This window comes from Macrobrachium nipponense, chromosome 48, assembly GCF_015104395.2.
Source record: "Macrobrachium nipponense isolate FS-2020 chromosome 48, ASM1510439v2, whole genome shotgun sequence".
NCBI lineage: Eukaryota > Metazoa > Arthropoda > Malacostraca > Decapoda > Palaemonidae > Macrobrachium > Macrobrachium nipponense.
In genome coordinates this window covers 7,156,734-7,182,848 of record NC_087223.1, presented here as the reverse complement: position 1 = coordinate 7,182,848, position 26,115 = coordinate 7,156,734, and the positions used below count along the sequence as shown (strand labels likewise).

The following is a 26,115-nucleotide window of genomic DNA, read 5'->3' as shown; positions in this document are numbered from 1 at the left end:
CACAAAATATAGTGTCTCAGGAGCCCCAGGAGTTCGAACCCAGGTTCGTTCTCCTGTCTCTGGTTCCAAGGGCACTGCTCATGGAACCAGGGCTGCTTCGGGTATACTCATATACAGGTCTCCCCAAGTGTACAACCCCCAAAGGGGGTCGTACATCCACAGTCAATGAGAGGTAGTCTTCTCTTCCTCATATTAATGGCGCAGGGTGAGAGGAGGGACCGAGCCGTGTTGGTGGCTCGGACCCACCTGTGAAAGCCAGGAATGGCTATTCTTCAGCTGCCAAGATCGATGTCGCTGTTCCTCGGTTCAAGGCCTCTGAAGGAGATAGGAGGAGGTCCTCTGTGTAGTTGTCTCGTGAGGTTCAATCGTGTAGAAGATAGATGCGTAGCAAGACGTGGCAAGTTCTCGCCAGCTTTTACTGCATTTAACTCCAGTCAGCCTTCACTCGCATTCACGGGAACAAAACAGTTGTAGTAAGTGAATGCTTTGTTTAACAGTGAGAACATCACAAGTTCAGAGAAGAGCGGAACAGTCAATCCTCCTCCTGATTTTCCCTCTACTTCTGGTTATGCCGGAATGAACAAGGAAATAAGAGTTTGAACCCGAGAGGCTATGTTTTTGGTTCAATCTTAGGATCTTACCGAACCTATGTCAATCTGTCCAGGATGGATAGCACCGAGTTCGGCTTGAACTAAGTTGTCTTAGGTATCCTGTTACTAATACCGTAGCAGTTTCCCTTTGGGACAACTTCACCTTCGCTCTCTTCATTAGAGAATGAAGGAGGTCTGCTTCCAGTCTATATTATTGTTCTCAAGTGAAGAAGAATTTAGCTGGAGTGCAATTTACAGGAACCTACAAATATACAATGTATATTTCTCTCACAACATGCTTCTGTTGTCGGTTGCATCGTCTGAGTAGGAGGCGCATATCTGTAAGTTTATTCATCTGGTATGTGACTGAGACGAATAGTAGCTACCTTCTCTTCATTAACCCAAAGCTCAGGACAGCCTTTCAGGCCTCCCAAGAGTTACCAGTTTTGATTTGAGATAACTAGTGCTATTGTTTCCCAACAACACCACAGCATTTGCATTATCACATAACAGGAGGGTTTTCTTTCCTCCCATTTCAGTTAAAATGCAGATGCTCAAGTGTATCTTTTTTGCACTCGATAATTCTAGCCGAACACATTCCATCATAGAATGCACTAACAGGCAACTCAGTATAACGAGTCGAGCAAGTGGTATACGGCTCTGCCCCAGTACTGCTCGCTCTGTGAGATTCTTTTTGGTTTGGTATTGTTTCTGCTCTGAGATTTGAATTAACCCTTAAACGCCGAAGCGGTATTTTAAAAATCGTCTCCCGTATGCCGTCGGAGTTCGCAAGTGAGTGAGCGGCGAAGCAGAAAAAATGTTTTTTTTCAAAAAATCACAGCACACTTAGTTTTCAAGATTTAGAGTTCATTTTTGGCTCCTTTTTTTGTCATTGCCTGAAGTTTAGTAAGCAACCATCAGAAATGAAAAAAAAAATCATTATGATATATATAAATATTGGGATATATGACAGCGCGAAAAAAATGTCATATATAATTGTATACAAATCGCGCTGTGAGCAAAACGGTTAAAGCTAATGAGTTAATTTTTTTTTTATTGTACACTAAATTGCAATCATTTTGGTATATAACACATTGTAAAACGATCAAGGCAACACAGAGAAAATATTATCACAAAAGGATGCATGAATTCGTAACGCTCGGACGTAAAAAAAAGGTTTTCAAATGTTCATCATAAATCAAAATAATGTGCTAGAGACTTCCAATTTGTTGCAAAATGAAGGTAATTGATTGAATATTACTAGACTGTAAGTGTTGTAGCTTACAATTGCAGTTTTCGACCATTTCGATCGAGTTAAAGTTGACCAAAGGGCGAATTTTTTCTATTTATCGTTATTTATATGAAAATATTTCAAAACTGATAAAAGCTACAACCATGGGTTGTTTATTGATGTATTCTACTTGAAATTGCGCACATTTTCATATATAAAACTTTATGTAACGGCTAATTTAAAATGGTGCAAACATTATGACAATCGGACGAAAAAATTTCAGATTTTTTTCAGAAGAGTTACCACGCGGACGTAAGGAAAAAGTTTATTTCATAAATTCACCATAAATCGAAATATTGTGTTAGAGACTTCCAATTTGTTGCAATATAAAGGTAAATGATTGAATATTACTAAAATGTAATAGTTTTAGCTTACAATTACGTTTTTTGACCATTTCGGTCTAGTCAAAGTTGATCGAAGGTTGGAACTTTGGCACTTATCGTTAATTATATGAAGATATTTCAAAACTCATAAAAGCTACAACCATGGGTTGTTTTTGTTGTATTCTTCATGAAATTGTGCACATTTTCATATATAATACTATATGTAACGGCTAATTTAAAATGGTGGAAACATTACGACAATCGGACGAAAATATTTCTGATTTTTTTTCGTAATTGTTACCGCGCGGACGTAAGGAAAAATTTTTTTTTTTTTCATAAATTCACCATAAATCGAAATAGTGTGCTAGAGACTTCCAATTTGTTGCAAAATAAAGGTAAATGATTGAATATTACAGAAAGTAAGAGTTTTAACTTACAATTGCGTTTTTTGACCATTTTGGTCGAGTCAAAGTTGACCGAAGGTTGATATTTTGACACATCGTTATTTGTATGAAAATATTTCAAAGCTGATAAAAGCTACAACCATGGGTTGTTTTTTGTTGTATTCTACATGAAATTGAGCACATTTCCATATATAAAACTTTATGTAACGGCTAATTTAAAATGGTGCAAACATTACGACAATCGGACAAAAAAATTCATGATTTTTTTTGGAAGAGTTACTGCGCAGACATAAGGAAAAAGTTTATTTCATAAATTCACCATAAATCAAAATAATGTGCTAGAGACTTCCAATTTGTTGCAAAATAAAGGTAAATGATTGAATATTACTAGAATATAAGAGTTTTAGCTTACAATTGCGTTTTTCAACCATTTCGTTAGAGTCAAAGTTAACGAAGTTTGAAATTTTGGCACTTATCGTTATTTATATGAAAATATTTCAAAACTGATAAAAGCTACAACCATGAGTTGTTTATTGTTGTATTCTACATGAAATTGCGCACATTTTCATATATATGTAATACTCCATGTAACGGCTAATATAAAATGGTACAAAAATTATGTCAAAGTGACAAAATAATTTCTGAGATGTGTCGCTGATGCTTTTTAGTGCGAGAAGAAAGAAATTCGCGCTTGCGCGCCTGGGTGACGATTGTAAACAAAACAATGCCTTGATCCGTGAACTCCCAGCATCCCCCAAGGCGCGTGATTCAAAAGTGTTTGCCTAGTAGGCCTGTAACTATTTTTCCGCAAATTTTAAAAAAACTTTTATATATCGACGTATATACGTCCAATCGGCACCCAACAGACAATTTATATCGACGTTTAATATGTCCAATCAGCGTTAAAGGGTTAATTAATTAATTCAAATCTCTCTATCACAGACTTAGGTCTCTGGTTGGCTTGGAATTCTTGCATAATGCCCATCCCTCCTGCACCACATTTGACTTTGCGAGAATTTTCAGACAGAGTTATATCTCATTAGACTCTTTATCATCTTTTTGTTTACCCCACGGTATATCAGAAGTCTGTAGCCTAGTCTTCTGTTCCATTGCAACTGCCCCATCGGCTGCTGCGATGATGCAGAATAATTTTCTTTAGACAATTTGAGTTTTGTCTTCTAAATAGTATACATTTCCTAATTTGCAAGGTGTTCTGTTATACTTTGTTCACCCCGAATTGTAAATAAGTACATAACAGAAGACTTCGCCTGTTCCCCACCAGACTAGCTCTGCTTTCAAAGTAAATAGAAACTTCCTCCCTGATCCAACCCACAAGAAGTGGTTCCTCAGGCAGTACAATCCCTGTGTTTTCATTACTGAAAGACTCTCCACATTTCATTGCAAGCTCCGGCTTTCTTGCCAAGCAGCAATGAAATAGCAGAATAACTTTTTTCAGTCCTCTGTAAAACAACAGGGATTAGAGCCATCTTCACTGGTTGGTGTCATCGACGGGACTTTTTCTATGATCATAATCGTGAGAGTTTACTTTTCTCGATTCAACTGTGAAGACAGGTCCACATTCACTTTAGTCGTGCACTAGTAATAAAGTATTGTTTCTCCTTGGTTGAGATTCAACTACTGATGAGAAACTTCTGTCTTGCCATCACAGAAACCTCAGTTTCTAGAAGGCACTTGACTCTCGTCTAATGTGCACATGCCTCGTGAGAATCATCATCTCGTCTCTCAACATCGTTGGAGAACAAGATAGACAGTTTGTATGGTTGTTCTTGGCATCACTCTTCAAAAGGCGGGTGTCATGATGTGGCTACGTCTTGGATGCGCGACAGTGCAATCAGTCAGCATCTGTTGACGAGTCCTTCATGATCTCCTGCGCTGTCGACTTTGTATTGGTTGATCCATATCAGTCATTACTTTGTCTTATTGGTGTGTTGCTGTACCTATGAAGGATCGACACCCTTCATTGAGTGTCAATGCCTTTATCCATTGCAGAAGTGTCCAATGACATGTCTCTCTCCGAGTCTTACGAGATCATGAGAGACTTCTCTGCAGTTGGATACATTTCATCGCTCTGAGGAATATGCCGAACTGAAAGATAGATGAGGTCTCATTGTGACCATATTTATATCTCTTCCTTTGGGTCTGTCCACAGGTCCTTGGAACCTCTTTTCCATGGACCGGTGGTGGATGCTCACAGTTTGTGTTTGCTTACCTGGCTCCTTCAAGGGGACAAGTTGCATTTTGCCTATGGTGTGCAGTTGTAGAGGTAAAGATGCGAGAGTGACTTGCCTCTCCACTTTCTGCTCCTCGTCCTTCCACTCCTCTTCCTTCAGGTTGAGGATAGGAATCGAACTTACACTGGCTGGTTGGGCGATTGATGCAGTAAGCTTGCACATCAAGCTTCCTTTCCATTTTTCTAATCAAAATCATAGAAGCAATCCCGCTCCTTCCTCTAGCAAGGGGAGGAAGGAGACTGGCAATAATGCAAACCCTTCCCAGAACTTTCCATCAATGCCTCCGACTCTTAATTATTCTTCCCAGCCCTTTTTCGGATGAGTCACGATTCCTCACTCATTTTGAAAAGACCCAGAAGTCTGACTTGATCATGCAGCTCCTATACCCCGATCAAGTTGTCAGAGGCAGGGCACTTCTCCTTGCTCTTACGACCAGGAGGAATAGCCCAAGTGTGCTGAACCCCAGTCAGTTCTAGAGGCTCACTCACATTCCTCCCACCAATCAGTGAGTCATCCTTATGTAAAGGACTGAGGGTTTGTATATCATGTAGGAACAAATCACAATTTTTGAAAGTAAATTGTATTTTTCCTAGCAATACAAACCTGAGGTCCTTTACATTAATGCCCACCTCATGCCACCCCTCAATCTGAAACCTGGGGCGAAAGGCAAAGTGGAGTGTTTATACATCCGGGCAGGCGGGCCTACCCGCCTACCAGATGGTAGTTACTGCCTAACCACCATCTTCAAGAATTTAACGGTCGTATTCCAGCCTACTCTGAGAGTAATTCCTTATGTAAAGGACCTCAGGTTTTTATAGTTAGGAAAAATATAATTACTTTAAAAAATTGTGATTTTGCACTTTATATTTGAATGTAGCCTTCTTTTTTATATTGAAATCAATGTCAGGAAATGATATCAGTTGCTTTAAGATGTAATTTTTCTCTAGTGGCAGGAGGAAGAAAAGTTGGGGGTTAGGGTTCATGCCATCAGTGCACCTCAAGTGGTGCACTGTAGGCATTAATTAAGGGTCTTTGCAGCATCCTATTGGCTTGTAGCTGCAGCCTCTTTCATTCCGATTACTGTACCTATGTTCACATATTCTTTCTTCCATCTGACTTTCCACCTCCTCTAACATTTGTTTTACTCTCCAACTGCAATTTCTCCTGTCACACCTTTTAGACCTTCTCACTTTCAATTTCCCCTTCTGGCACTAAACGACCTCATAGGTCCCAACCCTTGGCCTTTGGCCAAAATTCTACATTCTATTTGTTTCTTCATGACAGATCTCTTACGCCTATCGCCCCTTATAGTTTGCAGGAAAGAGCGCTGAGCCCTTCACTGATAACCACGTATGTTCCGGGGACAAATGGCGCAACTCCTCCCACAACCATGAGCACGGCCCCTGCTGCGGTAACAGTCCCCCCCACGGCAGGTCCTGGACCTTCCCCAGGAACAGTTCCCGGGACAACCACACCTTCCCCAAGAACAGCTGCTGAGTCGCCAGTGCCTCAGCCAGTAGGTGTAAGTGTTTTATCCGTCTCTTTTTAGGTGCAATAAGTTGTGTGTGTCGTCAGACCGAATCTCATGATAATTCAGGAAAACCTGTTAAGGTAGAAATCTCAAAACCTGGTGAAAGGAAGAAGACATTGACTTAGCAAGTCAATGAGTACATAGCAATCTGCACAAATCAGAATTTTGAAACAACAATTTTTAGTATGTTCATTGAATTCACACCTTCTGTTTACAGATGGTACGTTCCCAGGTTCCGATGGTTAGTCAGCCACAGAATGCAACTCCAATTAATCCCAATCCACAACCACCAGTTGGTAAGTAGAGAAATGAAATGTTTCATATGTTTATGAGTACATACACTAAAGGGATTACTTCAGGAATATGTACTTGTTCCGACACGTAATACAAACCCTCGGTCCCTTACATAAGGAATTGCTTACAGCGCCAGGTGGACCGGTTGTAAGATTCTAATTAGGTAGTTCGGTAGTAACTGCTTGTCCGATGGTCGGGAGTCCCGCCTGACTGGAGCTAAACATATCACTATGCTTTTGACCGCTGTCGGATGTAGACGTGTTCACCTCTCTGCCCGCCATCGTCGTGAGACTTCTAATGGTTTCAACAACGAAGTTGTTTTTCTCAACTTTTCCTTGTTTAGGACTAGCGTGTGTGAATAATTGTAAGTACTTAGTGTTTTTTGTTGTTTGTTTTGGTGGTTTGCTTCGGCAACCAGACCTAGTGTCATGTAAGCCCAGGAAGATGAGAAGCCCCCTCACCCCTCATCCAGATGGAGAGTGTGCCTTGGTGTGGAGGGCCATAAGTGTGGGGCCTTTAGGTCCACTGATGTTGTGGACCCCCATGTATTGTGTGCACGATGCGAGGGCGTGAGTGCTCACGGGCCGTACCATGTAATTTTTGTTTCCTGGTCTGAGGAGCAGTGGGAGCGCTATGAGAAGAGGAAGAAGCCACATAAAGTTGCCAAGGTGTCGTCGGAAAGCTCTCCCCTAACACCTTTGGTGACTGACACGTCGTCTTCCTTCCTTCCTCCTAGCCAGCTCCTGTGTATGGCTCTCTCCCCTTTGGGGGACGTGTCCCGTTCCGCCTCTTCGTTCGACCTGTCGAGCGCAGAGGAAGGAACGCGACACCCCAACCTGGAACTGCACTCGGGGTCTTCGGTCCGCTCAGGGTGGGATCTTTCCCCCCTTGAGCGAACAGGAACCCCCCCCCACTAACCCGACTGTTGCTTTCCCAGGTGTGTCTGCCTCCGCGGGCGGAGACCTTCAGCAGGTTTGGCGTTCACCGAGTCTTCCGGGCACTCCCAGTGTACAGGGGTTGCTGCAACATCTGGCTGCCCCAGTGACACATGGAACGGTGACGATGATGACCACCACCCTGTCAACACCAGGGTATGCCGTGCCACCGCACCTGGTCTACACTCAGCATGTGACCATGGTGACCCCTTCAGCCTGCTGTCTCCATTCCTGCCCGTGGTTGTGCTGCTCCTTCCGCAGGTTCCTCCGGACAGGTGCAGTTGGGCCGTGTTTCTACTGCAACTGCCCCAGCTCCGTCCTGGATAGAGGACCTGTCGGTTGTCCTGAGTAATCTGACGAAGAAGTCCAGGAAGAAGAGGAAGATGTCGTCGTCTTCTTTATCATCGTCGCCTTCTGCCGCCTCTTCCTCTTCGACTTCCCCTAAGAAGTCTCGCACAGAGACTTCTAAGGGTCTGTCCCACTCCAGTGGGACAGGTGGGACTTCCGCTGGTCCTCCTGTTCCTTCGGGAACGGGGCCTGTCTCTTCATCCCCACGGAAGAAGAAGACGGGGACGGTAGGGGTACCTCTGCTCCTGGTTCCAGAGGTTCCACCTCTGGACCAGGAACCGTCTCGGCTGCTCGCTCGCTCGCGTTATTGAGTGTACGGTCACCTACCAGTGACCGTGCAGCCAAGGTCCAGACCGTTGAGCCAGCTTATCATCAGGACCCAGGCACGGAGCGGAAGACTGGCAAGAGTCGCTCAGGTGACTCGCCAGGCCGGCGATCGCTCTCATGGCAATCCCCCAGTTCCCAGGGTTGACGTGACGGTCCCACCAGACCGTCCACGTGCTGAGGCTAGGAAGAGGTCCCCCCTGTCACCAGGTCCAGCCTCGGCTGGATCAGGTACCATGGCTCGTCGAGAGGACATGGCTCGCTCTCACCACGTCAGTGGACACTACCAGTCACCCGACTCGCTCCCACCGGGACTGGACGGCTCGCACGATAGGTAGTAGCTCTCCTGACGCACGAGACCTGCAGCTCGATCGCCACTGTGGGTTGGCGATCGCCTGCAGTCCTCCCAACCTACCGGCTCTGCTGGTAGGCAGGGTAGGAGTGCCAGGTCTACCTTACCTGTCCCTTCAACCTCCTCGGGCTACACCGGGAGGAGCGAGGCGAGCAGGGGTGACCGTGAGGAGCGCGCTCTGCACGGTCCTGCCATGAGAGCCTATGACCCTCGCTTGGTCCTTGGACCTAGCAGGTCGTACGCACAAGTGGTTGGAGGAAACCACGAGGGGTCTGGCAAGGTTCTTCCTTCTGAAGGAAGAGTGTCTCGAGAGGTGATTGGCCTAGATGGAACTGACGGTCCATCACCTCAGGACGCGATCACCCCCGAGATACAGAGGTCCTTCGCTGAGGTCATCGTGCTGATTCGTCAACATTCTGGGGACCTAAAGAGGAACCCAGAGCGACGGTAGTTTACCCCGATCCACCTTGGCCAACAGTGTGCTGGGCCAGGTAGACGCTCTCGTCTCCAGACAGGAGGGCTCGGTTAGGTCCAGCAGGTCGGACAAGCTTCTTCCCCCTCCTCTGCCTCGCCAGCGGCGTTTCTATGTGCCATCGGTGGACCCGTTACTGACCAAGCAGGTTGACCCGGAGGTAGCTAGGCTAACTCCGGGGGTGCCTCTCCATCACCTGCAGGCTGAAAACCTCTGGTTTTTGCAGAAAGAGGCATCAGCCCTAGAAGCGGCTGCCATGGCAGCCTTCCAAGCAGCCTCCTGGCTGGACCTGTGGTCCCTCACAGTGTCCATAGTTGCAGCCTCCTCAGGACCTATCGCTCCCAAGGAAGATTCAGCGTTCGGGAGACTGTGTCAGTCTGGAGGTAGAACCATCTCCTACCTCGCCCACCAGATGGGCAACCTGTGAGCCAACCTGGTCCTGAGACGTTAGGACTCTGTTCTGGCTTGGGTGACCAGGGCGACCAGTCAAGAAGTAACGTTGGGTCTACGGAATGGACCGTTGCTGGGTTCCTCCTCTCTCTTCCCCAGAGAGATGGTGGGCACTGCGGTGGAAAAGCGGAGAACTGAGGACAGTGACTGCCTAGTACACCAGGCAGTCTCAAAGGCTTCTGGGTAGCCTCGAGCAACTGCGGCCAAGCCTCAGAGCTTGGCTAGCTCTTCCTCTGCTTCCAAGACACTACCTTCATCGAGGTCAAGAGGAAAGACCCAGCCTTCGTCTTCTGCTTCGAGGAGTGAGCGTCAGCCCTCCTCCCAAGCCTCCTACTCCCGTGGGAGACCTGCCAAGCGGAAGCCGAAGAGAGGGAAACGCTAGGGACAGTGTTCCCCCTCACCTGCTGCCAGAAGTGGGGGGTTGCCTAGCGAGCCATTGGGCAACTTGGCAGCACTACGGAGCCGAGACCTGGGCAGTGGATGTTCTTCGGGAGGGATACCTACTACCCTTCGAGTCGCGGAGACCCCTCACTTCGCACCCGGTCCATCTGCAGACGTAAGTTCGCGGTTCTGCCAGGGACGTAGCACTTCAGGAAGAAGCCAAGACCATGCTGAGCAAAGGAGCTGTGGAGATCGTACGAGATCAGTTACCGCGTTTCTACAGCCGACTCTTCATAGTGGAGAAGTCTGCGGGGAGCTGGAGACCGGTGATAGATTTCTCTCCCTTGAACCAATTCGTTCGCCAGACTCGGTTCACGATGGAAACAGCACGCTCCATGCTTTATTCCATCAGTTGCTGCAGGACAGAGATCGACTCCTCGACTTATGCCGCGATCTGGGGATCGTGGTGAATGTTGAGAAGTCAGATCTCGAGCCCAAGCAGAGGATAAAGTACCTGGGTATGCTGATCGACATGGTAGCAGCACGAGTTTTCCCCGCAGACTCGCGGATCAGCAGGTTCAGGGAGGCAGCCGGACGGTTCCTGTCTCGACGGGAACAGTCAGCTCAGCAGTGGCAAGTCGTGACCGGTCACCTGTGGTCACTGGAGAAGTTAGTCCCTCACATGCGTCTTCACCTGTGGTCTATTCAGTGGAGACTAAAGGAGTGCTGGTCACAGGCACGGGATCCACAATCCTTCCTGGTTCCTCTCAGATGCATCGACCGAGGGATGGGGCACACACATGGAGGAGTTGCTGGTTGCAGGAGTGTGGAACCATCACGACAAGCACCTTGACATCAACTTCTTGGAACTCAAGGCTGCGTTCCTCGCACTCCAAGAGTTCCAGGAATGACTGATGGGACACTCAGTGGTGTTGATGAGCGACAACACCATGGTAGTGGCATACGTCAACAAACAGGGGGGCCTAGTGTCCCTCTCGTTGCACCAGTTGATGATGCAGGTGCACGAGTGGGCTGTAGCTCACTCGGTAGAGCTGTCAGCCAGATACATTCCTGGCAAGAGGAACGTAGTGGCAGACAAGCTCAGCTGCCAGAATCAGGTGATTGGGACCGAATGGTCTCTACACCCAGACGTGGTGGAAAGGCTCTTCAACCTGTGGGGGCGTCCAGTCGTGGATCTGTTCGCCACCCGGCACAACAGAAAACTCCAGGTTTTCTTCTGTGTTGTGCCGGACCCATGGGCAGCTGCAGAGGACGCGTTCCAGCACCCATGGGACAACCACGTAGTGTGCACCTTTCCCCCGTTCTGCCTGATTTGCAAGGTGATCAGCAGAGTGTTGATCACCAGCAATCTTTGGATGATTCTGGTGGCACCCAAATGGCCCCAGGCCATTTGGTATCCAGATCTGCTGTCTCTTCTCTCCGAGGCACCGCGAGAGATTCCCCCTTGGCACAACCTACTGTACCAACCACACGTGGAACGGTACCGCCAGGCAGTTCAGTCCCTGTGTCTTCACGGCTGGCAGTATCCACCATCTCTTGTGTCCGAGAGCCCACGAAGTCGGAGGTATTGGTCCAACCCTTGCGTTCTGCAAGAACTTCTCCGTTGTGCAGGTTCTGAAGGCAGGGGTTTTGACCAACCAGACCACCTTTACCTCCTACCTTCGGGATATTGCCCACAGGTCCTTGGACACCTTTTCCTTGGGACCTGTGGTGGCTGCTCAACAGGTTGTGTAGCTTACACAGCTCCCTAATGGACAGAACAGCATCGCATCCTTGTGTGACTGCATAAATGTAAGAGTGAAAGAGAGTGTGACTGACTTCTCTTCCTCCTCTTTTCTCTCCTCTATCTGTGGGCAGAGGGCCAACAAGAGACAAACCCATAACTTCATATTGGCTCTTGAAGTAGAAACTAGTTCTTGCTTGCTATTCATAAGAGGCACGCTTGCCTCCCTCTTATGAATTGGTCCAGAGGTCTGACCACTGATCTTGCAGTGCACACTCAGATCAGTTGGACAGAGGCTAGGTTCCCCCCCTTTGCTCTTACGAATAGGGAGGGAACCCAGGTTGGGCAAACACCAGTCTGTTCACAAGACTCAGATTCCACCCACCAATAAGTGTCTTCCTTATGTAAAGGACGGAGGGTTTGTATTACGTGTCGGAACAAATCACAATTTTGACTTAAATTGTATTTTTCCTAACTATACAAATCTGAGGTCCTTTACACATAGTCCCACCTCATGCCACCCCTCACTCTGTTCCTGGGCCTAAAGCAAAGTGATGTGTTTACCTCCAGTCGGGCGGGACTTCGACCATCAGACAAGCAGTTACTACCGAACTACCTTGTTAGAATCTTACGACCGGTCCAGCTGGTGCTGTAAGTCATTCCTTATGTAAAGGACCTCAGGTTTGTATAGTTAGGAAAAATACAATTCAAGTCAAAATTGTGATTTTTGTCTTCTGTTTTATTTGATAGTTTAGACTACAAGTAAAGAGGTGTTTCACCAGATTAAGAAACATACTAGTTTTAAAATTCTTCATTGTGTAAGAAGTATCTAGTTAGGTCAAGGTTTTGAGCAGAATAAAGAAAATTAAGAAAAATGGAGAGTGCTTTCACAAATGCAGACTACAGAATCACAATCACTGTCATTGATTTAAGGTAAGTTAAACCAGGGAAAGTATTCTGGGTAAAAGTGTCGGAGACAGAAAAAGTAACAAAAACATTTCGTCTAACCTCCGCGGTAAGAGATTGGAACAAGTGAACGTTGTGGAATTGTGAAGGGTTGTTATAATCTGTAATCCCATCATTTAATTTTAAATGTCAGACTTGCATCGTTTTAAAAAGATTTCACTTACCCAAGATTTTAAAGCAGCTATCAGAAGGTTTTTTGTGATTTTTTGAGTGCCACTTGTTTTGTAAGTTTTACCTTGTAGTTTGAGACTTTATTTTAACTTTTTAAGCTAAAGATCAATGTAAATTTTACTGATGGCTCTTCTTGTGAGTTCGCAGTTGGACTTGTGGTCTGTTAAAGCCATCATACTAACATAGTCCATTGCCCAGAGATGGACAGTAGTATTATGCTAGTCGCTGTGTTATTTATCGAACTATGTTGTACCTAATTTACAAAACTTAAAACCTAATGTTCATTGTATACCCTTAACCTTTTCATTTTGCTCTCTCCCTAAATTGTGCTTCAGTTTAAAAAAAAATAAAAAAAATACTTGAACAACCCATGTAAGAATCTAAATTGAGCTTAATTGGAACAATGATGTTTTTATTTTACAGGGAGGCTAAGGACCCCAACTGTTATAGGCCCAAACAGACCTCGTTGGCCCGTAGGTATGTATCTATCAGTTTACCAAATATACAAGGGTTCAGCATTGTATTTTTTAATTAATTGTTAAGTAATGTCTTGCATAGATTTTCAAGGGAGCACTGTAAGCTACCTGCATTACCTTAGAAAAACAGATGAGTATAGGATCATATTCATTGTCCCTTAAAGGGAAACTCACATTGAAGTACTATTGGTGAAGAGCATGTTTCTGTTGAAACAGCTTTAGCCTTGAATATTTATGATTTTTTTTTCTTATCAGAGAAATATAATGCTAAGTGGTCTTTGAAGTCAAACCAGAGTCAGAGAGTAAAAGCCCACTTTTATGACATTAGGATTTTAACGATGTATACTATGGTAGTGCAGTATTCCAAATTATTCATTTTTTCATATTTTTGGCAATTGTCACAATTTATTGTAGAGAGATGTGCTTTTAGAAGTAAAAAATTATACACATATGGTTGATGTTTTTGATCCATTTGAATAGTTGAGTTTGCTGACAAATACAAGTGAAAGGTTTGGACTTGCTCAAGTAACATTAGATAACTTTTAGAATCTGATATTAAGCAGCCTGACTCCTGAGTGTCTTGATAGAAATACTTGCTCACAGTTAAGTATTTGTTTATCCCAGTTGAGATTGAAGAGAGTTCTTCAGTTATTTCTTGTATAAATCTGAAACAATTCACCTTGCATTTAAATAGTTTAGCTATATTTATATCTATTTATAAATTTAACTTTTTATATTTTCTTTTATAAAAACTGATCTCTTTCTTTATTTCCAATCATCTTCTGCAACTTTCAAATGAATACCATTTTTTTGTGGAATTTTGAATTTCAAGTCAATGGCCCCTGTGGGGTTGTTTGTTCCGTATGAATACGTGTTTATCTTCTGAATAATAATAATAATAGTTGATAATAATAATAATGGTAATGAATAGTGTTTTTACATCAATGTGATGTCCAAAGCCGCCTCAAAAGTTTCAGGAACTCAAGTTTGGGGAGATATTTTTTATTTGTTGACACTTACTGTGTCGCGATCTTATCTATTTAATGAAGTAATGTTTTTTTGGGACGTTTTTAACCCTTACACATTAAGGATCCATTTAGTTTTCCATTTGTAAATGGAGTGAAGCACCATAGTAGCTGATAAAAGCAATTAACCTGAAATATTCAAAATTCAGGAAAGAAAAAACCTGTGGTTTATGAACATTCAACCTACAAATATATGGGTACAAAGAAACGCTATCGGAGATTGAAAAAGTTGTTCAAACTGGTCCTCTTTGTCACCTGTAAGTTCAGTACACTACTGTAATTATGTACAGTGCATTGTGTTTTAGGATGAAAAATGTAAGGTACTGTATATAAGTAAAATAATAAGAGGTTTGTAAATATGGAACATTAGGATGACTTTAAATTTGTTTTGTATTTACAGTGTAGAAGCTTATTTAATGTATAACCGTCAAATGATCCCCAGAAGGGCACGAGATAAATGAAAATACCCTGTAGAGGGGTAGTGGCATCAGTGCTCCTCATGCAGTGCAATGGAGGCATTACTTAGGGTCCTTTGTAGTGTTCCCATAGCTGCAATCCGTTTCATTCCTTTGACTGTACCTCCGTTCATATTCTCTTTCTTCCATCTTACTTTCCAGCCTCCTTTTCTCTCTCCATTTCCCTTTCAGTGCTTTGGCCTAAATTTTATATTGCAGATTACACACATGAAAATAAGTACCTGTCATTTATAATAAGACATAATTTATAAAACAACCCTTCATTAAATACGTGCTTGTTTGTTATGCCGTACCATAACTACCCGTGCATTTATTACAGTGGTAGCGCGGTATGTATGTAGTGTGCCGTTAACTACAGCTTTTGGGAACTTTTCAGACACTGTAGTCCCAGCAAATCCTGGTGGGGCTCCCACGTGGCCGGGCGGCTCCAATGGGCGGCCAGTCATGATCGTCAACCCAAATCAGCCGGGTCTGAATCAGCCGGGTCTGATCCAGGACGGCCTCATTGGGAAAGTTCAACAGCCGGGTATTCCAAGTGAGTGTCTTGCTAAAGTTTTTTCCTATGTCTGTGGCTATTTTGGCATCAGATTTGGCCCTCTGCTTACACAGGAGCTTGACTCTTAAGATATTCCTTTTGTGGGTAAATTGTTGCATGAATTGAAATCTCTTATTAAAGATGGATTAATATAATTTTAAATGATTTGCATACATGCATCATTTACACACATCTTCCTGTATATAGTGTACTATATAAAGTTTCTTGAGATTACTCATAATGGTTTTAACACTTCTAAAACTTGCAGTCACACTACAAACTCTGGTTTAGACAAAACTTGCAATCACACTACAAACTAGCTTTTAAAGAAATAGTACATCAACTGAACAGGTTTTTATTTAGCAAACTTCTAGACTTACGATTTTGTCCAAAGCTGCCATTTTAGATGGCATATTTTTAGATAAATGACTAAATTGAACGGTAGGCGTAAAGTACAGGTTAGTTTAAGTTAGGAAACTGTAGGGCATATTGCTGGCTGTTAGGTGCAAGAAACCTTCAAAATAGTATTGTACTGGAGGCTGTAATACAGAGTCTTTGTCACTTAATGAGGAAGGCCAGACCCTCAAAATGTGTGTTGAGTTAGGGTGACACTGTCCCAACATTCAGTATATGATTGACCCCCATTTCAGATGTGGATATCTCCACAAACCTGCCCTCTATCCAGCAACAGCAGCCCATGCCCGGTCCAAGCGTACCTGGAGCTCAAACCCCTGCGCAGGGAATGAACATGACGAACCAGCGAACGGTAGTCTGGCAGGGGACGCTCGAGTGGCAGGAGAAAAAGAACGATAACAACAGCAGAGTGGTTCACCAGGTCACGTGCAAAATGACGTCGCTGAATGTGAACGGAGAACCGGAGGTGTAAGTCTACTGCCTGGATTCTGCACTTTATTTCATGACCCCATTTTTATCGCATTCAAATTTTTGTTAAGGCACAGTTGTTAGATTAACATGTCTACATTTGTTCAAGTGTCTGTTTCAGTGTATAGAGTTTTAAATGTACAGTGGAACATTGGTTTTCGTATGTAATGCATTCCAGAATGCATCACGAAGTCCGAAAGTTACAAAAGCTGAAACAATAATTCCCATAAGGAATAATGTAAATCCAGTTAATGTGTTCCAGACACCCAAAAACCTTTTTAAAAAGAAAAACATATTTAAGCGAATTAACACAGTTTTGCATACAGAAAACAAAGAGAAATAAATAAAATGACTAATGGAATGGATAAATAAACATTTACCATCACTCTTACATACTTTATGGAAGCTCGTGTTAGCATATGGAAGACAGAGAGGAGGGGAGAGGGAGGAGGAGAGGTTTTTGTTTGGAAGGGGAATCCCCCTCCAGAGGGACTTCTGTGGAGTTACTTCTCTCTGTTTTTTACTGTCACTATTTGGGCTTACTTCCCCTCTTCGTGGTTTAGTGGCACTAGGACAGCTTGAGTCACAGGACCCCTGTCATACAACAAAACTGTCCAAAGACATTTATGTTTGGCATCTCTTTAAAATTTGCCTAAAGTGAAACAAGGCATTGTCATGAAACATGTTGGAGACAAGAGATTACAACATCTTTGTTGGGATGATAATTCCCCACAAAATTTTTTTTACATCACTCCACTTTGCAAACATTTCCTTAATCACAGAAATAGGCACATAATGTACTATTCCTGTTTGCTTTTTGAATTTTTCAAAGCAGCCTCTGTTGGCCTTAAATTCACTAACAGCAGCACTTTTTGTAAGCATTCTGAAGTCGGCATGCAACACCCTTGTCTTTTCACAAATTATTGCCTCCAACATTTTGCTAAGAGCTCTTTCTTAAATTCTATAGTTTCTCTCTATAGCAGTTGCACTCACAATAAAAGAACAAAAAACAATGAACAAAAATTCAGAATGGATCACGAGAGAGCATGGGATGCTTTGTTTTGGCACCCAGTACTGGCCTAGTCACAAGGTGGGCCACAGGATGAGCATTTCCAGGTGTATGAATCTAAGGAATTGTACGAAACCTGAGTCAAAAAAAGTCAACAAAAACTGAATCGTACGAAAACCAGGGTGCACGAAATCCGAGGTTTAACTGTACTATATCTAAGAACAAAAATAAACTTGTACTACGTGGTGCTTGAAAGTGTAAAGCATTAGGGATTAGCTAAGAAATAGACTGGAATCACTAAAGAGTGGGAGAGTAGGAGAACATTTAGTGATTAAAAGAAGCTGATATGGAAGTACATATATAACCAGATTGTAAGTGTGAGACATTCTGTTATAGGCACACTGTGAGCAATATCCCTCTTAGGGGCACAAAATGAAAAATAAAAATATTATTAAAAACCTCATGTCTATTTAACAAGGATTATGATGTAGCTACTGTTCCTTTTAGCCTCGTAATTCACCAGAATAATTCATTTCTCTTCCAGGAAAGCTGAGGGCTGGCCTCCTACGCTGATCATGCAGATGATCCCAAAGAACATTCTAGGTTCGATTGGTAACATGTTCTTCAAAAATGTCAAAACTGTAATGTTCATGCCCGATCAGAGTCCTGCGTTGGATGTTCTGACAGCATTCTTAATCAAAGGGATGGTGAGTTTATCTTGGTGATGTAACGTCTTGGGTTTTCGGCAACAGTGCAGCCTGTACTTGCTGTAATGTTTCCGCAAAATAATTACATCTATTTTGTCAGCCCATTCGTAGTAAAATGATAGGCTACAGTAATTTGTAGGTTGCACTTTGCATGAATAAGCAATGATTGGAGATTCATTTCTATTGCGTGCAAATGATGGCGAATGGTTTGCAAGCAGACTTTTTAATGTGATGTTTTAATAAATTTTCCCCTTATGGAAAGAACAGTCATTTGCAAGTTGATGAAATTTTTATTTTATTAGCCAAGATTTTTAAAATGTATATTGTAATACACTCCCTGAACACCTGAATTAGCCCTGGTCACTGACCAGCCGAAACTATATCCCCACATATTTACCCACTAAGTGGGTAATTTTAACTGTCAGTGTTACAAACGCTGCAGGTAAAATCTAGTCAAATGAGTTACCTGTGTTACCGTTGGCAACGCTGCAGCGAATACCGGCCACCAGAAGCCTGTCTCCTCAATTGTTTCTTGTTCGCCATGCTGTGTGGATTAGTCCCACATCAGGCGAACTTTTGGTCATTTAGCCCGACCCCACTCAAAGAGTTTTCATATTTTGGATACAGATTACGACCTTGGACTGTGATTTAACGTTTTTCTCCCGTTTGACTTTGGATAGCTACTTTGTACTCGCTATGGATAAGTTAGAAAATGAACATCACCGTCTGCAAACGCCTCTGCTTCTACTTCATCTACAGTTCGACGATCGAGCCCTCTACTGCTGGACTTGTTGGTGCTCATCGGCTCTGCACGCCCTGCGAGCGTAGGATGAGTACCCTCACACATGATCGACATTCTTTTCGTTATTTCGTGTAGGGGTTCAGTGCAATTCCAGTCAGAGATGTTTGTCTTGGTCAGGAGACAAGGAAACATTAGAGTTAGTTATTCAAGAAATTAGTGGTCAGGTTATCATCTAGTATGTTTAGCATATTTCTAGCCTGACGAATAATTTGACCAAAATAGAGATAGTGGTAGTAGTAGTATAGTTGATTCTAATCATTCTTTTTCAGCTCCCCCTGCTTGTTCCAGAACCAGCCCTAACGGGTGCTGGGGTTAATAGAGAACCGCAAGCCTCTGAGTGGGTAGGTTCTGCCCCTCCCCCCATCGCGGAGCAGGCAGATTTCCCCTTCCCTCGATGTGTAAGTTCTCAGGATGATGAAAATTTAGGTCAGATACAGATGAGTAGGGATAATAGGCTACATAGTGTTTAGGAAGAGAAGTGCAGGCTTCTTTGGGTCGGTTTTCTATTATAAGTAGTTTGTAGAGGGACCCTTAGAGCCTCTTTTGGTTTTTCCTGCTTTGGGTTACTTGCATCAGAAGCTTTTTAGGCCATGGTTGGTCTTTCAGATCTGGTTTCAGGTCTGTCTGGTTCTGAAAGGGATATGGTAGTTAATATCAACTAATTCTCTGTTCAATGCATATTGACTTACGATAATTCAGTATGTAGAGAAATCGAATAAAATTAACTACGGCTAGCCTAGCGTTCATGATGATATATCGTATGCATATACAGTAGCCTAGCCTAAAGTATTCGCTGTACTCATATCAGTAGAGTAATTTTTATAGTGGCTAACGCTGTAGGCTCAAGGCATTCTGACTTCGGATAATTCAGTACAGGTGTAAATTGAACACGAACAAGAATCCGATCTTAGGATAATTCAATATGAATGTAATCGAACAGGAAGGAAGATCAGATTCTGTCCGACTAAAGCATTATAAGTGTATTATATGTATATCATCATATTAGTGTAGTATAAATACTAACTCGGCAGTCATTCTCGCTCTGGAATCAGCCAATGGCGAATACGAGTTTGCGTCGCCGTATCCAACTCATTCTTATCCTGATTGGCTAGCATGACTAACGTAACAACTCTTCCTCACTTATGCCATGTTTGTCGTCTTGAAGGAGACGTGTTTTCAACTATGTTGACATTTAACATAGTCAATAATGGTATCTTGTGCTATATAATCAGATATCAGATATAAGGAATTTGTCCGTATGACGTCTTCATCCGTTTAACAGACTAATTGCCGTCAGTAATTACATTGTGCTTATGTCAATTACAGTTATAGAAATAATTACCAGTCGTATTATCAAATTACAGTGACAACTGAAATTAATATTAGGCCTAATAAAGTTACATTTAATTACCTTAAAATATGTAATTGATTACTTTTCAATTAAATTACAATTACACAAGCTTGTTGTCAAAACAGCACTGTTGTAAGGGGGCGTGGCTTAGACAGACAATGATGCCGCCTAGTCTATTTCCTTGCCTCCAGATTCAACCATATCACTTGGTCTCGACTAATGTTTTTGTTCCTAGTTAGCATAATGAATATCTGGATACTTGACTTATATGGAACGAAGTCATATTGTTCATCTTGCGATGTAATTTAAGGCTAAAATTTGACATACGTCTCATTGGAAGCTAGTTAGATTGCATAAAATTCAGCGATTCCGTTCGTTTTCACTCGTTTTCATAGGTATTATGAACCTTACTTTATATTAATCTTTTGTTGGTGTGAAAACAACAGTAAATGAGCTCTTTCATGCTATTAGTTTCTTTTACCACGGCTGAGTTTGAATACATACAAAAGCTTGGGACTGCTATCCGGGTTGCTGATGCACGTAATATTGCCTTATCAGCTTCAGGTATACGTATGTATAACATGAATACAGTAATTATTGTCTCACGTGGATGAATACAATAAACGGATGTTGCTATTGGATTCGATTACTGTCGCACCCAGATTAATACAATAAAATGATGTTGCTATCGGATTCGATCGTTTTAGCAACAAGTTCTTGTTCGGTTGTTCATAGCTGTACGCAGTTATACGAGTATATATTATCATTAAGATAATACTTTTTAACTTAGAAGTGGGTGCAAATTTATGGAGGTGGAGATGTTAGACGATTGTAATTCTCTCTCTCTCTCTCTCTCTCTCTCTCTCTCTCTCTCTCTCTCTCTCTCTCTCTCTCTCTCTCTCTCTCTCTCTCTCTCTCTTACTTTCCTGATTTCATATTCTCTTTATTCATCCTATTTTCCACCCTCTCCTAACACTTGATTCTTCATTGTGCAACAGAGAGGTTTTTTCTTCCTGTTACACCTTTTCAAACACTTTTCTGTCAGTTTCCTTTCAGCGCTGAATGACCTCATAGGTCCCAATACTCGGCCTTTGGCCTAAATTCTATTTTAAACCCAACAATCTCGCTGTCTGACTGCATGCTGCTGCCTATGCCAGCTGCACGAGAGATATAGGAAGACTTATTTGCAATGTAGTGCCGATTTTAATTACTAACCCCATCGTAAAATCGAATTAACGTAAGTCAATTATTGTAGCTTCAATACGGACTGTATTCATGGTCACGTCTTGAATAATTTTCCTGATTTTCTAATGTTTGTCAGATTATTGTGGGGAACAGAGTCGGTCTAGTTTTCTCTCTCGCCCAGTTTTTCTGTTAAAACTTATAATGTCTTTACACAATCTTCTTTATCTGGTCATTCTTCGGATCTCGCTTCGGAGTCTTCTCGCTCACCCTGTTTTCTTTGCCAGTAACACAGCAGAGCCAGAGTTTTCATAGTTTAATCCTGAAATTTGGGGATTTCAACCTCTCTCTCTCTCTCTCTCTCTCTCTCTCTCTCTCTCTCTCTCTCTCTCTCTCTCTCTCTCTCTCTCTCTCTCTCTCTCTCTCTCTCTCTCTCTTTTGGAGGGGCTGCCTTCGTAGCACCTTCTACGGGTCCTGTAGTTCTCAGGCTGCTGTGTTGATGCTTCAAGGCGGTATCCGCAGCTCCGTATTTTCATCCTTACTTGTTTTGAGACGTAATGTGTCCTCTTTAGTTCTTGCGGGGGATACGGCAGTTGGAGGTTCATCTGCGCCATCGTTGACTGTATCAATACCGGTTGTGTCATCACCCACTCCTTTCATAGGGTAGTTTAGTAATCTTCCTTCTTCGTTCCCATTTATATACCATAGGTGTGTGAGACGTAATGTGCTTACCGCGGTAATTGCTGGGGGGCTACGGCCGTTGGCAGTTCGTCTGCATCATAGTTAGCACTTTTTGTGCCCTCGGCCCCCTTTCTTAGGGTAGCTGGTAATTTCCTTCTGCCGCTCCCATTGGTTCCGCAGTTCGTAACCCGTCATTAAAGCACTGTGTACTGCACAGTTGGTTCTCCACCTGCACAATGTCGGCGCTAGGTGCTCCGGTGGTTACTCGTAGTGACTTATCTCTCTCTCCTTCTGTTTATTTTCCCAACTTTTTCCTGCTGCTTTTCTGTTCCACCTTAAAGGGATTCCGTGTCTACTGGGAGTACTTCCTTCCCTCACTTGCTCTGGACTCCAGTCCAGGTTTTGTATTGGTAACGGGCGTTAGTTGGATCACGTTTTGCGACCTCTTCGCTCTTAGGGGTGTTGCTCGCCTGTTGTAGTCGGCCCGGTTTCATGTCATAGTCACTGGTGAGTGCGGAGTTTCGCAGTCAAGTGAGACTGGTTCAAGGTTAGGTCATCGTCTTGGTTGGTACACGTTTGGCGCAACAGTGTGAGAGTGACTCGCAGGGTTGGGCGTTCATCGCCAAGGTATATTCAGCTCAGGTGTAACGTTATCGTCACTGTGTAGTGAGGGTATGCGCAGTCGAGTGACTAACTCTTACAGGTTTTGCGGAACTGGTGACAGTTGGCTCTTGTGAGGGGGTGGACAGCGGTCGAACAGGGGTTACGTCATCATGTCTGGGGGAGTGCGGGTTGCGCAGTCGAGTACGACTTGCTCATGAGTTTATCGTCTTCTTGTTGGTATATCGTTGCGCAATCGGATCGGTAGGCTCAGATATGATGGGATCTTGTATGTCATTTGGTATCGAGCAGCCAGGCGTAGTAGGTTCCGGGTTCTTGGGTGCTGCTCTTGTGGGGGTTCGGCCTTTCTCCTTTTTCCTGTTCCGGTGTGGCCAGACAGGTCTGACAGAGGATAGATACCTTCAAAGAGAGACTCGTTTGCTAGTTGTGGGGTTTTGTTTCTCCGGCGAAGGAAGCGAGTATAACGGATTCTGGACTTTGTCTATTCTCTCTCTCTGCATTCCAGGCTCCGGAGGAATCTCAGTTAATTTATGTAATGTTTGATACGTTGTATTCAACCAAACCAGCAGTCTCTCAAACATCAAGTAGGCTGATCTGGTTTCGGCGAGTCGGACGGTTTTTGGGGAAGGACTTAGGCTAGCATCACTTTCTGTATGAGGTAGCGGGTAACTCTGCCGAAGTCCGACTTCCGGTTTACGAGTCAGTTGAGGCTTTTCTCTATTGGTTTCCTTCATTGATTCGTGTGGTAGGGGTTACGGATCATGAGGCTCGTATTTGGAAGACACCTTTCACAGCCAGTGGGAGGCCTTGTCCCACTCTGGGTGGATGTGGTGAGTGTTGATGGGTGTTTCTCTGAGCCTGGACTGTTTGATAACCTCTTCACTTTGGTTTCGAGGGGGTTTGCATACCAGACTAACATTTCTGATGGTTATACTATGTTCTTGTCAAGGTGAGGAGGGACTTCTTGTTAAATTATTGCCTCAGCGCTATCCGGACATTCATAAGAAGGGGTTCTTAGTCAATCCAAGGGCGCAAAGTATCGCGGAGGGCTACCCTTTGGCTTCCGGAGGAATGTTTTGGTGTCGGCGATCGTGTAGGTGGTTATTTGAGTTAGTTTGGTTTTTCACAACACCGTACCTTAGGGAATTTCAGTTTCTTTGAGAGGTTACTCGCGGGGTCCTGTCGTTGCGGTAACTCAGTTTTTTAGTTGGCTTGGTAGAGTTAGGGTGTTAGAAGTTTAGGGAGGGAGTGATAGTCTAAATGAACTTTAGGGTTAGAAGTTTAGGGAGGCAGTGATAGTCTAGTGTTTCTGTTGGTCAAGCTTAGACTGAGTGTATTGTTCCTTAGGCCCTTGAGGTTAGGCAGATCCTGATGGTCATGTTGGAATAACTACAACTTCTTCAGCACAAGTCATCTACATCAGTGAGCAGTAGAGAACTGAAGGTCTTGCACACTCAACTTCTCCTCCATACATGAGAGGCTAGATAGCCACATGGGAGGTTCACCATTTCCCCTCCATACATGAGAGGTATAGAATACCACATGGGAGGTTCTTCAGACTCAGGAGGTACCTTGGACTCGACACTGACAGTATGGTACTTCCTCTGCAAGCATCCTCACCTACTGAGCTGGACAACCAGGTGAGGAGATTTATTTTTTCTTCCATGAATAAGAAGTATAGCTTATCACATGGGAGGTACTTCTGACTCAGACAGTACCTTAGACTCAACACTGATTTTGAACTACTTTCTTTGCAAACATCCTCACGTCCGAGTTAGATAACTAGGTGAGGATACATGCTTTTATACATGGTAGGTTGTTTATGAGTTACCTGCGTATTCCGTGGACAGGTTGGGCTGAATTAGATTGATCCCACCTCCGAGTAAATGTTAATCGGGCAAATTCAGGTGTTCAGGGAGTGTATTGCAATATGAAGTTTTCATAATAAAACTAATATTGTAATACTTACCTGAACACCTGAATGATTCCCACCCTCCTCCCCACTTCAATTTGATAGTGAATGATTCAGTTGAGGAGACAGGCCTCTGGTGGCCGGTATTTGCGGCAGCGTTGCCAACGGTAACACAGGTAACTCATTTGAATAGAGTTTACCTGCAGCGTTTGTAACACTGACAGTTAAAATTACCCACTTAGTGGGTAAATATGTGGGGATATAGTTCGGGCTGGTCAGTGACCAGGGCTAATTCAGGTGTTCAGGTAAGTATTACAATATTAGTTTTATTATGAAAACTTAATTTTATCTTTTCGTGCAAATTGCAGTGAAACTTTCGTTGTACATATAGGCACTTGCACCCACAAAAGGAACGGTTACATTTTGGTATAAGGAAAGTCAGTTTTCATGCAAAGGTGAAGGTCTATTTTAACTATTTTATCCTTCCTCAAAATGGAGCATTATTTAAAATTCATTTTATCTTATTTTCTTTGGTTGTACTTAAAGGCCTCTTGCACCCACAAAAGGAACTTTACATTTTGGTACAGGCAGCCCCCGATTATTGGTGATCCAGTTAGCGCCAGAAAATCGATGAATTCTGGTGCTGTAACGGGCCGAGTTCCAGTTATCGGCACCGTGAGGTGCCAAAAGGAGCCTTATGGCACCATAACATACCTAACTGAGGTGCCATAAGGGTGCTTATGGTGCCAATAACTAGTCATCGGTGCCATTATGGCACCATAGATAGTTGAGTTTCGGTTAAGTGCGGTTTTCGCTTGTTGGAACCCCCGCCAATAACCAGGGAATGCCAGTATAAGGAAGTTCAAGTTTTTATACAAAGACTAAAGTCTGTTTCAACTATTTTATCCTTTTTCAAAAAAGGGTAAGAATTAAATGTATTTTATAATTTCCAGGCTGGTTGCGTACACGTATCCCACACTGGCACCACGCAGCAGAACGATGTGAAAGTTATCATTCTACTCTTCTCGGGCGAGAAGAAAGCCTACGTTGGGTTCATCCCAGTTGACCAGCTGTCTTTCGTTAATAAGATAAAGACTGTCATACAGTCAGCGAGAAGGGGCCAGGTAAGTCCTGTTTTAATTTGACTAGAAAATGAAAGACGCCTTTGGATTCAGAGTGAGAAAGCTAACAGAAGACGTAAAAATTGAGAATAAGGCCACCAGCCAATTGCTTCTCCCTGAAGTTGTCGTGCAATTGGAACCTTAAAAGCGAAGATGTAGTGTGCATTGCTATCCTAAAACAATTCGGCCTCGTATTTACTAATTCATATTGTTATCTTTATTCATTTATCATACTTTTTCTAGTTACTGATTTTGGCTTTCTGTATTTCCTGTTATCTGTAACTACCATCAAGCGAACACCATATTCTTTGGAAGCTTGACTTGCAAGTCAATGGCCCCTGTAGGTTTGTTCCATGTGAATAGGGGTTTATGTATCTTATAAATAATTATAATAATAATAATTCACCTGTTTCATTTTTCTCTCTTCTAACTTAACTGTTTCTGTCCCATGATTATCTGGAAATCCAGCCATGGCCTGGTTAAATGACATATAAATACTAAAATATC

At 43.2% G+C, this 26,115-nt stretch overlaps 1 protein-coding gene across 4 annotated transcripts in view; it reads left to right on the top strand.

The window, feature by feature from the left end:
- The window catches only part of LOC135205021 (mediator of RNA polymerase II transcription subunit 25-like), a 95,137-nt gene that overhangs the window by 61,391 nt on the left and 7,631 nt on the right, over nucleotides 1-26,115 (top strand). For 3 of the 4 annotated variants that reach the window (XM_064235276.1, XM_064235275.1, XM_064235274.1), the window contains exons 6-12: nucleotides 6,145-6,382; nucleotides 6,609-6,687; nucleotides 13,252-13,305; nucleotides 15,182-15,340; nucleotides 15,991-16,222; nucleotides 17,776-17,938; nucleotides 25,441-25,611. In XM_064235276.1, coding sequence (XP_064091346.1) covers nucleotides 6,145-6,382; nucleotides 6,609-6,687; nucleotides 13,252-13,305; nucleotides 15,182-15,340; nucleotides 15,991-16,222; nucleotides 17,776-17,938; nucleotides 25,441-25,611 — 1,096 coding nt within the window. The remainder of the gene's footprint in view (nucleotides 1-6,144; nucleotides 6,383-6,608; nucleotides 6,688-13,251; nucleotides 13,306-15,181; nucleotides 15,341-15,990; nucleotides 16,223-17,775; nucleotides 17,939-25,440; nucleotides 25,612-26,115) is intronic. The other variant, XM_064235277.1, reaches the window with a different exon arrangement.